We start from the raw sequence: 12747 nt of genomic DNA on the forward strand, positions 1-12747 counted from the left end.
TGCCGTGCAAAAATGTTATGATCTAAGTAGCCCTTTTGCTGGCAAGATGCGAGGAAGACAAAATGGAGATGCCCTTTGCAATGTATCCAGTCGAGTTCTGGTTTTTCTTTTTTTCCCATCCTCTGTTGCCAACTGCCTGGGCTGTTGATCAATCCTGGAAGAAGAGATGATCCCTAGCGTGGCCAACACAACAGATGGCAGGATCCCCGAGTTATGCCACATGATACAGCTCCAGGGGGTGCCATTCACATGGACCATGGTGCAGGTGCAACTGCAGCGCCCCCGTGGCTGCCCTGGAAAGCTCTGAGTCCTTGGGTCCTGGGTCCTGGTGGCTGCTAAGCCAGTAGCTGTGGCCAGAGGAATGAATACAAAGGGGAAGAGCAAAACCACCTGGTTCTGGATGACTGAAGAGTCCTAGGTAGCTGTGTGATTTCAAACTGAACTTTCCCCCATATATCCAATTATGCTGAATATCATAAAAGTGGAACTTGGGTCTCCAGAGAGGATTTGATAAGCTCTTGGGCTGTACTTTTTATCTCTGGCTGTTCTATTTTCTTTATCCTCTCTCCTGCCATGGATCAGAGGGGGTCCCTCTTTAAGTGTGGATTTATGCATTCATGCCGGGGGTGTAGATTAGCCACTGGCACACTCGCAAGCCCCCCCCCAACTCTTTCACTCAAGATTGAGTGTAGCCTCCTGACAGAGGAGGAGGGAACTGGCAGAGGGACAAGAGTAATGGCAGGATGAGGTGCTGAACACCTGCCAGGGACATACTCCTTCAGGCCCTCCTGGCCTTAAATGTAATGCATTTTTGTTACACTAGTTTGAAGCGATGTGTGGCTCTGGCTGCACTCAGACTGGGCACAGACGTGCTGAGCCAGCAGATGCTCCTGATCAAAATGACCCTCAAAATGACCAGGACCCTGTGGTCATTCTGCAAAGTCTGTGTAATGGTGCAGGTGGCCGAGGATCATAAAAGGCCACTCGTGGGCTGAGAAATAATCTGGTAAAGGAGGCCTCTATACCACTTTATTTTGGGGGCCCCACAGGGGACAGAGATGAAAAAGAGAAATGGGAAAGCAAGACTCCCAGGGGTGGCTCCCGGGGACCAAGCTCTGCGTGGGTCCTGGGCTGGTGCACAGAAAGGCTGCCTGAGTGCATCATGCTTCCTAATCAGGACCCACCTCTGCGCACAGCCGGGGAGGCTGGTTCGAACACTGCCCTAATGAGGAGTTTTAGAAGTCAAGCCTTCTGTTACAAATTTTGATTAGGAATTGAAGCAAAGCTCTGAAGTGTGTTCAGAATAACGCCTCAGCGTTAAGGAAACACCCTTGTGTCCTGACCTGGAATCAGATATGCAGCCCTTATCTGTTTTACGTTAGGTACCTGGTTGCCTAGAAAAGGCCTGGATGCATACAGTTAACTGGCATCTATGCGTCCTCCTGGGACTGTGTGATGTGGGAGTCCCACTGCCACACCTTTGCTCATAGGGTCTTCGGCTTAGAATACTCTCCCTCCTTTTTTGTCTATCGGTATCCTGTGCATTCTTCAAAGTCCAGCTTATGATTTGCCTACTCTGGCTTACATTCATGCCTCCCTTTTAAAAACATTTCCAAAAGAGTTCTTAGAGTTTATACTCATTTACATTCATTTAATGATTTAATAGTTTCTTGTGTTTTCTCCTCAAGGACCCACAAGGTCGTTGTAGGCAAAGATCACGTATCTTGACTTTTGTGCATCTCTCAGCAAACTCTTGCAGGGCTTGATACAACATAGGTGTGTGGATAAATATCATTTGATTGATATATGGGACTGATATGGTCTCTACTGCCAAATAAATAACATGGACTTTGCACATTTACACTGGAGTGGACAGTCCTTTGCCCACAGTATATGCTCTGACTTTTTAAAGTTAAAAAACATTTTAAAACTTAATAAAACCACCCCTTCTGGAAAAAAAAAACACTAGAAGATGGGAATTAACCTAGCATACAGAAAGGAACCTGGTACCATGAAAACACACTGAGATTTCCATCTGAGAAGTCACCAATTTGCTAAGATCACTAAGGGGGCTCCGACCAGTCACCTTCTCCATAGATCTCTAGGTCTTTTTTTTTTAATTTTTATTTATTTATGATAGTCACACAGAGAGAGAGAGAGAGAGGCAGAGACACAGGCAGAGGGAGAAGCAGGCTCCATGCACCGGGAGCCTGACGTGGGATTCGATCCGGGGTCTCCAGGATCGCGCCCTGGGCCAAAGGCAGGCGCCAAACCGCTGCGCCACCCAGGGATCCCTAGATCTCTAGGTCTACTTCTAATACAATAGAAATCTGAATAAACCACAAGTTCCCAAACTTTTCACGACAGTGGACCCTTTCCCTTTGAATGCTCTCTCCTCCCTCTCTCCATGGACTTCTTGTTCTGAAAGTTTTGTTTTTTCCTTCCACTGAACAGTAATTATTAATGCATCAATACATTTTCCCTCATCTTGATTAGCTGGAGACCAACAGCAACCATCAGATGTTTTCATTGGCAGCAGGTGACCAGAGCGACCGTTACACGGAGTTGATAGCATCCCTCCAAAAGGAAAACCATGTTTTAATTAGCTTTTACAATTATGTCTCCAGGTATTGAACTGTATCTACTTTGGCTTTTTGAAATTCTGAAATGAGCTCAGGGATCCCTCTTTTTTCCTGGTTAGCCTGTCAAGCATTCGGGATCCCCAAGTGAGAAGTTTTGAAGGCGAGGCTCTCTGAGCTGCCTTTCCACTCTGCAGCATTATGGTTCTCTGGTTTTAGCTAATGCACGGTGTCATCAAATGATCATGTCACCATTTGATCATTTACTTATTACGGGAGACATGTTTCCAACAGCTTGAACAGATGTCACCTGGACTTACAGAACAAAAAATGCTGGTTTCGAGGAGTGCTGACATGGTGATACCAGAGCTGCGCATCAAGTCTGCCCTTCCCCGCTCCTGCCAGAGCCAGGTTAGCTGGGATGTGAGTCGGCACCATCACATTTTATTGAGAAAGGAAGCCTGAACATGTGACTCTCATATACACACTCGGCACGCAGCTGCAGCCTTTGCGAGAGTTACCTGAGGTTTTCTGAGCTGAACTCCGACTCCAGGAATCTCCGGAACTGGTCCCGCCCCACCTGGTCCTTTAATACCTCGTCGAAAGAGAAGCCCCATCTCTTGACTCGCTGCTGGCTGGGCTCTTTGCTTTTGAGGAGAACAAAGGTTTAGAAAAATGATCAATGCCAGGCAAAAACCTGTGTCATATTCCCTCCGCCAGCTCAAATCTGTTTTTGCTGCCACACGCCGAAGGGCAACGTCTCAAATTTAAGTGATGGATTCTATAAACCTGCACACACGCCAGATGCAGACTTTGCACAACATCAGCCAACAGTAAAACGTCTCTTTGGAGAAGGCATTTAGGTGAGGGTCACCAGGATACCCACCTAGTGGCCGCTGTCCTCAGGAAATGAAACAGCCCCGTTGATTTGGCTTCCCTTCCCATGGCCTGGGCCTGTCAGTAATAGCCCAACTCTCGACTCTACCACCTTTAGTCTCATTTAGATCTGAGTGACATGAGAAGGGTCAGAAATGCATCAGCTCATCCAGGATAAACCCTACCACTTGCTTAGAAGCAGAATGTTGTGTCTCTTGGACAACCCACCTGCTCAGTGTTTCCTATGTTCCAGGCATTGTTCCGAGCATCTTAACTCTGCTAACTCACTGGGTCCTCACTTTACAGATAGGGAAACTGAGGCCTAGTGATCATTTGCCCAGAAACACACTAGGAAGTGATGGGAGTCCAGACGAGTCCAGACAGTGTGGCTCCAGAGTATAGCTCTTAGCCTGGCTGTGCTGTCCCACACCCATGGGACCCTCCTCAGACCAAAGGAGGGGTTGGTCTTATTCTTTTGCTGTCAGAAGATAAGACTATTTCCTTCAGCTCTGTAGTTCCATTTGCAATTCACTTGTGTACATATTCCACTGACCCTTCAAGTAGAAATAGGGTCCTAAGTCATAAGCCACATGCCATAACTGCCCATAGGACAGAGATCAGGACATCCAGATAGCTGCAAGTTCAGCCTTCAGCAGAAATAAGGTAGTCTGGAGAGACGGGATGCCCTGATGCAGTAGTTTCTTAGGGTGGCCATAACAAAATATCAACCTACAGAGTGGCTTAAAATAACAAAAATCTGTTCTCTCATAGTTTTGGAGGCTAGAAGTCTAAAATCAAGGTGTTGGCAGGGCCATGCTCTCTCTGAAGGCTGTAGGGGAGACTTAGTTTCATGCCTTTCTCTTAGCTTCTGGTGAAGCCAGCAATTCTTGGTGATTCTTGGCCTACAAGGCATCATTCCAATCTCTGCCTTTGTCTTCACATGGTGTTCTCCCTGTATGTCTATTTTCATGTGGCATGCACTCTGCCCATGCATGTGTCTGTTTTCTCTCTATATAAAGATACCAGTCATATTGGATTAGGAGGCCACCTACTCCAGTTTGACCCCTTCTTAACCAACTGTATCTGAAAGAGCCTTATTTCCAAATAAAATCAAGTTCAGAAGTCCTGGGAAGGATATGAATTTTTGGGTGACACTACTCAACCTAAGTACATCTGGGTTCCCTCAACTATCCATTATCCACGGTCCTGTTTCTACATGTGGGTGCTCCACATCTGTTCCTTTTGTCCTAGTACATTTGGCCATTGGGATCTGTTCAATTAAGAGCTTCTTAGACCCAGCTTCTCTAGACATGTGTTTCCTGCATCACTTGGGTATTTCAAGCATCACTCTCTTTAAGGTTCAAGATCAGATTTGAACATGTTGCTACCACTGAATGGTTTGTGTGGTTATAAAATAATTTTGAAAATTAAAACATCTCTGGAAATTCATCACCAGGTAACTGGTACAATAAATTTCCCTTGGCCTAACTCCAACAAATAATTCATGGAACTCACAGCCTTTGTTTCTAATCATTGCATAGAAATGCCTCCTTATGACATATGTTTGCTTACAGTTTGCACCATTGTTTAACCTTTCAAGGGTATGTCACTGGCCCTCCAGCTACCTTGTGAGCTCTTTGAGGGCAGAGACCATGTCTCATGAATCTTTGTGTTCATCATAGGGTTTTCACACCGCAAATGTTCTGCATTAAGAGGAAATCAATAAGAAAATGTGTATAGTGATGTGGATGATATGTCCTTATCCTGACAGGATTTTCTAATTGCTAGGTGGATGCCTTTTCTTTAATTTGTCTTCTGTGTCCAGTTCTCACCAAATTCCTATGGCCCACTGGGCAGCTCAAACCAGCAGGGAGCAAAGACAGGTGGCTCCCCAGTGGAGTCCATCTTTCATTTCCACTGATCTCTCAGCCTAAGCATGGTAGAAATCCCCCACATTGAGAATAAGAAAGCCATACTCAGAAGAAGCAGCCATCTGTAAAACATTTCTGCAGGGCCAATGTAGTGCTACACAAGGAGATTTCCTTACTGTGGTCCCTTTGAATCTCAATATAAGCCTGCAAAGTGAAGATTTATATTCAGATGTCCAGAGCTCAAGAGAGGTCAGAATGCCCAAAGCCACATGGTTGGTAAAAGGCAATCTGGAATTGGTACTTGGTCTGCCTGTATCTAAAGCCTTTCTTTTTTTCCCATTACCTTGCCTTTTATTACATTTCCCTCATTTGATATCCAAATGAAGATTTAGGGAATGATGTAAGTCATCTTGAAAATACCTTTGAGTCGTTAGAAAAATTATGAAACAAGGGACAGTTCCTTAAACAGAAAATATCCAGTGATGCCACTTTCGGATCAAGGCTATTGAAGGAACAATGGCAATTTTATTTGATGCCCCAAGAACGGCTGTGGGGTCCTGACTACTCTGATGGCAAGTGGTCCCGGTATGTAATGCTGTGTAACAAATCATCCCCAAACTCTGGCTTAAAATGGTGATTTATTATTTGTTCTCACTGTCCCCTGGGTTGACTGGACTCAGCTGGGTGGTTCTCATATGTGGTCTTTTTTTTAAATTTTTATTTATTTATTTATGATAGTCACAGAGAGAGAGAGAGAGGCAGAGACACAGGCAGAGGGAGAAGCAGGCTCCATGCACCAGGAGCCCGACGTGGGACTCGATCCCGGGTCTCCAGGATCGCGCCCTGGGCCAAAGGCAGGCGCCAAACCACTGCGCCACCCAGGGATCCCTCATATGTGGTCTTAAGTAGCTGTAGCTAGAATCTGGGGATGGGATCATTGGAAGGCTCAACTGGGCTGCACACCCAAGATTGTGCATCACATGGCAAGGGATACTGGTTGTTTGTCAGGAGCTCAGCCGGGGTTGTTGATGACATGGTCTCATCGATGGCCTGGGATTCTCACAGCATGGCCGGTGGCTTCCAAGAAGGAATGTCTCAGGAGCAAATGTCTTTAAATGACTGAGGTATAAGACATAGAGCTGCTTTATGACCTGTTCTCAGAATGTTACTTCTGCCACACTCTATTGTTCCAATGAGGTTCCACGGCCAGCCCAGGCGAAAAGGTAGGGAGGTGTCACCTTCTGATGTAAGAAGTAGCCCATGCACACAAAGAGGGAAGGCGCAGAAGGGGCCGTATTTAGAGACTGACCACCACAGGGAAGAAGCTTGACTAATATGCTGGACTAATACTTTGGTCAGACTTGCTGAGTATAGGCAGTGGTGTCTGGGGATAGTCGCTGCCTCTCAGCAGGTCAGCCTGGCTGGTAGTTGGGTACCTAGGGCCAAACAGGATAAACCAGATTCCTTGTGGTTCTTGGCTCATGCACCTGATGTCCAGTGGAGAAAGAAAGATAAACCTGAATCACATGGAGAAAGCAAATTATGAACCACAATTCTGGCAATGCCACATTTTTGTTAGATCCACTATCTGGTTGATGGCATGACCAGGAGTACTTTCCAGAGGCCTCCCTGAGACGCTCTCCTGGTGGTATTTAGACTACAGGGTTCTCTCCAACTGCAACCTGGCAACTTTCAGCTGATTCTTCCTCCACGGTGAGCCCTGGCTGTCACTCTTCTCTTTAAACTTTACTTCTCAGAATGTTTTATCAGATAGACATAAATAAGATCTTTGCCCATCCCTAAAAGGGCAATCTTTTATTGCCCTCTGAACATATCCTTGGATTTCTAGATCTAATAGTTTATCTGAGAAGGAGAAAGGATTTAAGTACAATTTTCTGTTATTTATGCTATATCCTGTATCGCCTTGCCAGTTATCCTGTTAAGTCCTGTTGCTGTCCTCCACTGGGCCGTCTATATGGCAGAGACAGTATGATGAACTCCGTAGAATACAGACACTGTGTGATGCCCCCTACTCTGGACATCATAACGAGTCTGCCCTTTGCAGACTTTGAGGAGCTCCTTGCTCAGGCCCAGTAGAAATCAAAGCCCAGCTCAGACTAACCTGAGTTCCCAAGGGGAGTCCTGCTTTCCTACCTACGTCCTCCACTTTTCAACAAGCCTCCCACAACCCGCCACTCATCTTCACCCCAAATCTCCTTCCCATGAGGTGTTGGAGGGGGTAGAAGCCTTTACTAAGATTCAAAGGTCTTGAGAAGGGGGCTACCTATTGCACCACCCAGCAGCAGGCTTTTAAAAAATCATATGCTTGACTTTCCTGCTTTTGCAAAGTCCCTGGACACCAGCAGTACTAGGGCTCCTCCTGGCCTTGCACCAAGGCCTGATCTCTCCCACACTCTGCTCTTCCTTGCTTCTCACTGCACTTCTCACTGCTTCTCAGTGCACTTCTCACTGCACTTAAGTTTCCCCTCTCAGAAACAAAAAATACATTCTTCTCATTTTCTTATGTCACAAGTCCCTCCCCTTGTTTGAGTCTCTGTCAGCACCCCTGCCTTCAGAGCCTGATTTTTGTGCCTAAGTGACTTAACCATGTCCTTTGCCAAATGAGAAGGAATCCTGAGGCTGGGAGGGAGGATAGCATGTTTTATGCACCTTGTTACATTTGCATCTTGAGAGATCATTTTGTTTGGAAGCAGCACATAGTAAGTTCTCAATACGTATTTGCAATAGTCACTCCTTCATCTAGCCTCCATCCAGTCTATACTTTTTGAATGCCTACTATGTGTCAGACATAGTCCTATTTCAGTTTTATTTTAAGTCCTAACTAGAAAGAGAACCAGGGGGATGATGTGCTAGAGAATAGCTGAATGGGTGGCGTGACCACTAGAGAGTGAATGATCACAGCAGACCTTTCTGAGGAAGGGTCACCCATACTGAGTGAGACTCGAATGAGAAGGGAAACCAGCCAGGGGAGGTTCTGGGGAAGTGGTCCAGGAAGAGAGAACAGGCAAGAGTCTAGGGTTCAAGAAAATAAAATTAAAAAGAAAAAAAGTCCATAGAATGTAGAGGCAAATAAATTTGCCATTAGCAGATGATAAACTGAGGAATTTGGGGAAAGTATAAAGCAGATGGACTGAACTGGTGTCAACTGATTGAGAGCCACCTGATTCTGGGGCCATCTGGAAAGAAATTAGCTGTGTCCCCAGAAGCCTGGGAAAACCCCAAGCTCTGAGCAGTAGGACTGGAAGTTGAGGCAGTTGGTGGGCATTGGACAGGGGACATATGGAAGAAACTCAGAAATATGGACCAGATAAAAAAAAAAAGAAAGAAGAAAGAAAGAAAGAAAGAAAGAAAGAAAGAAAGAAAGAAAGAAAGAAGAAATATGGACCAGAGGCTCCCTATGGCAGAGAGGGTCTCTTCAGCAAATGGGGGTGTTTTCCAGTTAGCTCCTAATATGGGTAATAAAACCAGAGAGTAGCGCCTCTGAAATCTTGGGTGAACAGCAAATATAGATGGGAAAAGCATCTCAGCAAAACAGGGAAACTTCTAACGACTTTCAGTTTTCCTCCTACTTTTCTTTGGCTTCTGTAATCTAATCAGGATCCATATCACTCCTCAGCAGAAGGGAGAAGAGTGGACTTATTGGGAACATAAAGACAAGAAACTGAAGAACTTCAGAAACCCCATCGGGATCTGAGGCAGAGCAGAACACCCAGCTTGCAGGGATGTCAGGCTAAGGGAAGGTGGGGCTCAACCACCTGTCCTGCTCTGAGAGGAGTCTTTCAGTCTGCTCTTGGCCCAGATGGCCAGGGCCCAGAGGCAGACCCTGCTGACTCACCTATGGCCCCCCATAACACTCCAGTGAAGCCCTACAGCCACATGGACTGCTCAGAGGAGAGCCTGCGGGGTGGTGGTCAGAGGAACTCTGGGAACCACACAAGGACTTCTCAAACTGCTGTGCCTCAGAATCACCTAGAACACTTGCTCAAAATACAGACACCCAGAACCATTCTGGGGCATCTGTCTTCTTAATGAGCATCCTAGGTGAATCTGATGTACCCCGTGCTTTGGGAACCACAGACCCCCAAAGTTACTGAGGGAGTCCTCACTAGCTATAATCTAGTCCATCTGGATCAGGGCTGCCTTTTAGAATCAGTTGGACAGATTAAAAACAAGCAAAAAGACAGACAAATAATGCCCCACTGACAGAAATTTTGATTTAATTGTCCCAGGGAGGGGACTGGGCATTGTTTGTTGTTGTTGTTTTTATTTTCTGTTTGCTGTCTTAATAAACTCTCCAGGTGGTTCTAATGTATGGCTAGAGTTGATAGCCAAGAGCTTCACTTATGAAAACCAACAGTCCCTCAAATTGCTGGGTATATGAAAAGACAGGCTGATCTGCTCTGAACGGTGGTGATTAGTCACAGTGATTGATTCTGTGATAAATGATCACCAATGAAACAGACTGTCACAAATAGAGAGGAAGTATGAAACCAAACCAAACCAAACCAAACCTGTATCACATCCTCAGAGGGACTTAAAAGGATACATATCAGAAGAACAGAGCAGGAGTCCAAGAAGTATTAAGAATTCTTGGAAATGAAAAGCGTGATTGTCGCTCAGCCCTCCCAACACTCAGTAGGAAAAGAAAAACTCGTGAAGTATAAAATCACAGAATGGGCATCTCTGAACACCAAGCTGGAGGCTCTGAAGAGTAACTCAAGGAATTCTATCCTTGAATATAGAGTAAAAGGACTAAGAGATGGGAGTTATAAAAGAGAAAAGAGAGATATGGCTGCTCCATTCCAGAGGCTGAGTTTCTACCAAAGGATTTCCTGAAAAGAGAGGATAAAACAGAAGAAAGAGTAGTAGTGATTAAAAAGAAAAGGAGAGAAAATACCTTGAGTTAAAGAAAGATTTAAATTCTTGGATCAGATTAGAAGAGATGATGTAGGACACATCAGAACTATTAGAAAAAAGATACTCATCTATAAACTATTTTTCATTTAATGTTGATGGAGAAATATAAGTCCCAAAATGTTGGTTTAAAATATATCAGGTTAACAAATCTATCGAGAAGAATGGGATTTGGAGGAGGGAAATCTATTTTATTCTATTCTTTATTTTAAACACTTTATTATTATTTGTATGAATTGATGCCATTAGTTAGAATTTAAAAAACTCTATTTTTTAAAGGTTTTATTTATTTATTCAGAGATAGAGGCAGAGACACAGGCAGAGGGAGAAGACACAGGAGGCTCCATGCAGGGAGCCCAATGTGGGACTCGATCCCAGGTCTCCAGGATCACACCCCGGGCTGCAGGCGGCGCTAAACCACTGCACCACCAGGGCTGCCCATAATTTAAGACATTTAAAAGTAAATATGACTAGAATAGAAACTAGGGTAAGGAAAGCTAATACAACACTTGATTAGTAAAGCAAAAATCAGGGAAGAGGAAAAGAAACAAAAAGAATAAGATCCAGAAAACATGAAATACCAGGAAAAAGATAAAATATATAATCCAAGTAAATGTAACTGTTTTATATCTCAATGTCCAAAGCAAAACATGCCACTAGAAAAGTAAGTGAAGAACACAAAACAGTCAAAACACAAGAGAAAAATGAATACCAACCATGAGAAAAGATTCTCTAGTCTCTTAACAAAGAAGTGAAAAAGAAATGGGATTTTTATTTTAACTTATTACACTTGTAAAGATGACAAAGATTGATAACATTTGGGTTGGTGATAAATGTGGGAAATGGACACTTTTAAGCTGAAGGCATGAAAAAAAATGGTATTACTTTGCTCAAGAGGAATCTGGCCATATAAACTAAAATCAAAATATACATACCAGGCCTAGCAATTCCACTCCTGGAAATTTATCCTAAAGCAATAATTGGACTTGTGTATAAGAATGTCTTTAATATCATTTTTTACACTAGCCAAAAAAAAAGGGGGGGGATATAACCTTCATGTTTACAACCTGGAGATTTGTTAAATACTTTATACTACACTCATGCAAGGGCACACTACATAGTTATTGAAAAGGGTAAGGTAAGGTGAGTTTATATGTATTTACAGAGAAATATTCCCTTGATGTGCTATTTAAAAAATTATGAGACAATGTATATATAATGAATTAATTTATGCAATAGAATATGATATTGTATGTAGGTAAGAATCTAAAAGGATAGACTCTAAATCAAAACTTCCCAAACTTCCCAAGTTCACCGTACCCTTAGTGTCTCAGTAACGTTTGCATGGTGCCTCTGGGCCAAAAAAAAAAAACCCAAACAAACCATGTAATAGCTTTGTCTTTTAAATAGTCAGGTCCAGAAGACTTAATATATATTTATGTCCTAAAAACTTAGTAGCTATAAAGTACATACAAACTGAAAGAAAAAAACAAGGTTTACTTCATTCTTAAGCAACCACCATGTGGGCCTGTTGAGCACCGTAGATCTTCTTGTACTTTGGAATCAGACTGGAACCCAACATGCTCATTTTCTGTTCCATTTTGATGTACAGTACTGGCTTTTTATCTAGCAACTGCCCTGAAAACCCAGATTTACAAAGATATGACATCACTGAAAGGAATGTAAAGTGAAATGTTGAAAACAGGGAAGGGCCTCCAGCAGTACTTCATGTAGTCTCTGACACACATCAGATGTCAACCGTGCTTCCCCAGGGGTTTCGAGTAGCCCAGGGTAATCCTGTGAATTCCCTGCAGCGGCCCAGGGTGCCCTGGCTCAGTTTGGGGCCTATGCATTAGATCCTAAACAAAGACTCTTTCTGGAAAGTGACATTGGATGAGAGGGAGAGTGACTTTTCTTCATTAAGCACATCTGAATAGTTTGAACTTTCTATAACAAGCAAAATATAAGAGTAATAAAAGACTTTTATTACTTTTTAAAAAGATTTCTCATCTTTTTAAAAAAGATTTATTTATTTATTTGAGAGACAGCGAGAGAGCACACGAGAGTACGAGTGACAAAGGGGCAGAGGAAGAGGGAGAAGCAGACTCCCCTCCTGAGCAGGGAACCCAACAGGTGGGAGGCTCAATCCCAAGACCCTGAGACCATGACCTAAGCCGAAGGCAGATGTTTAACTGACAGAACCACCCAGGCGCCCCAGACTTTTATTACTTTTTGTAAGGTTTATTTTTCTTCATTTCCAGAAAAGAAACCAGAAACAGAGCAAGAATGAAAGCAGATGAGGGTGATATACAGGAAAGAAAAATGAAATAAAAACTCTAGCCGAGGGGCAGAGGGTGCAGGGGCACACCACACACCACATGAGATCTGTCTGTGCACTTCCCTCTGTGACTGACTCTGGTCCAGGTCCCTCCGGGCTTCGGCTTCTCAGCTGTTAAGTAAACCCACTAGCTTCCCTCACAGGCAAA

The 12747-nt window shown here is 43.9% G+C and overlaps 1 protein-coding gene across 8 annotated transcripts in view; it reads right to left on the reverse strand.

Annotated features, from left to right (window-relative positions):
- The window catches only part of RGS6 (regulator of G protein signaling 6), a 564384-nt gene that overhangs the window by 44101 nt on the left and 507536 nt on the right, over window positions 1-12747 (reverse strand). For all 8 annotated transcript variants that reach the window (XM_055304454.1, XM_055304453.1, XM_055304455.1 and 5 more), the window contains one exon: window positions 3101-3226. In XM_055304454.1, the coding sequence (XP_055160429.1) occupies window positions 3101-3226 (126 nt within the window). The remainder of the gene's footprint in view (window positions 1-3100; window positions 3227-12747) is intronic.

Source organism: Nyctereutes procyonoides, unplaced genomic scaffold, assembly GCF_905146905.1.
Source record: "Nyctereutes procyonoides isolate TBG_1078 unplaced genomic scaffold, NYPRO_anot_genome, whole genome shotgun sequence".
Taxonomy (NCBI): domain Eukaryota; kingdom Metazoa; phylum Chordata; class Mammalia; order Carnivora; family Canidae; genus Nyctereutes; species Nyctereutes procyonoides.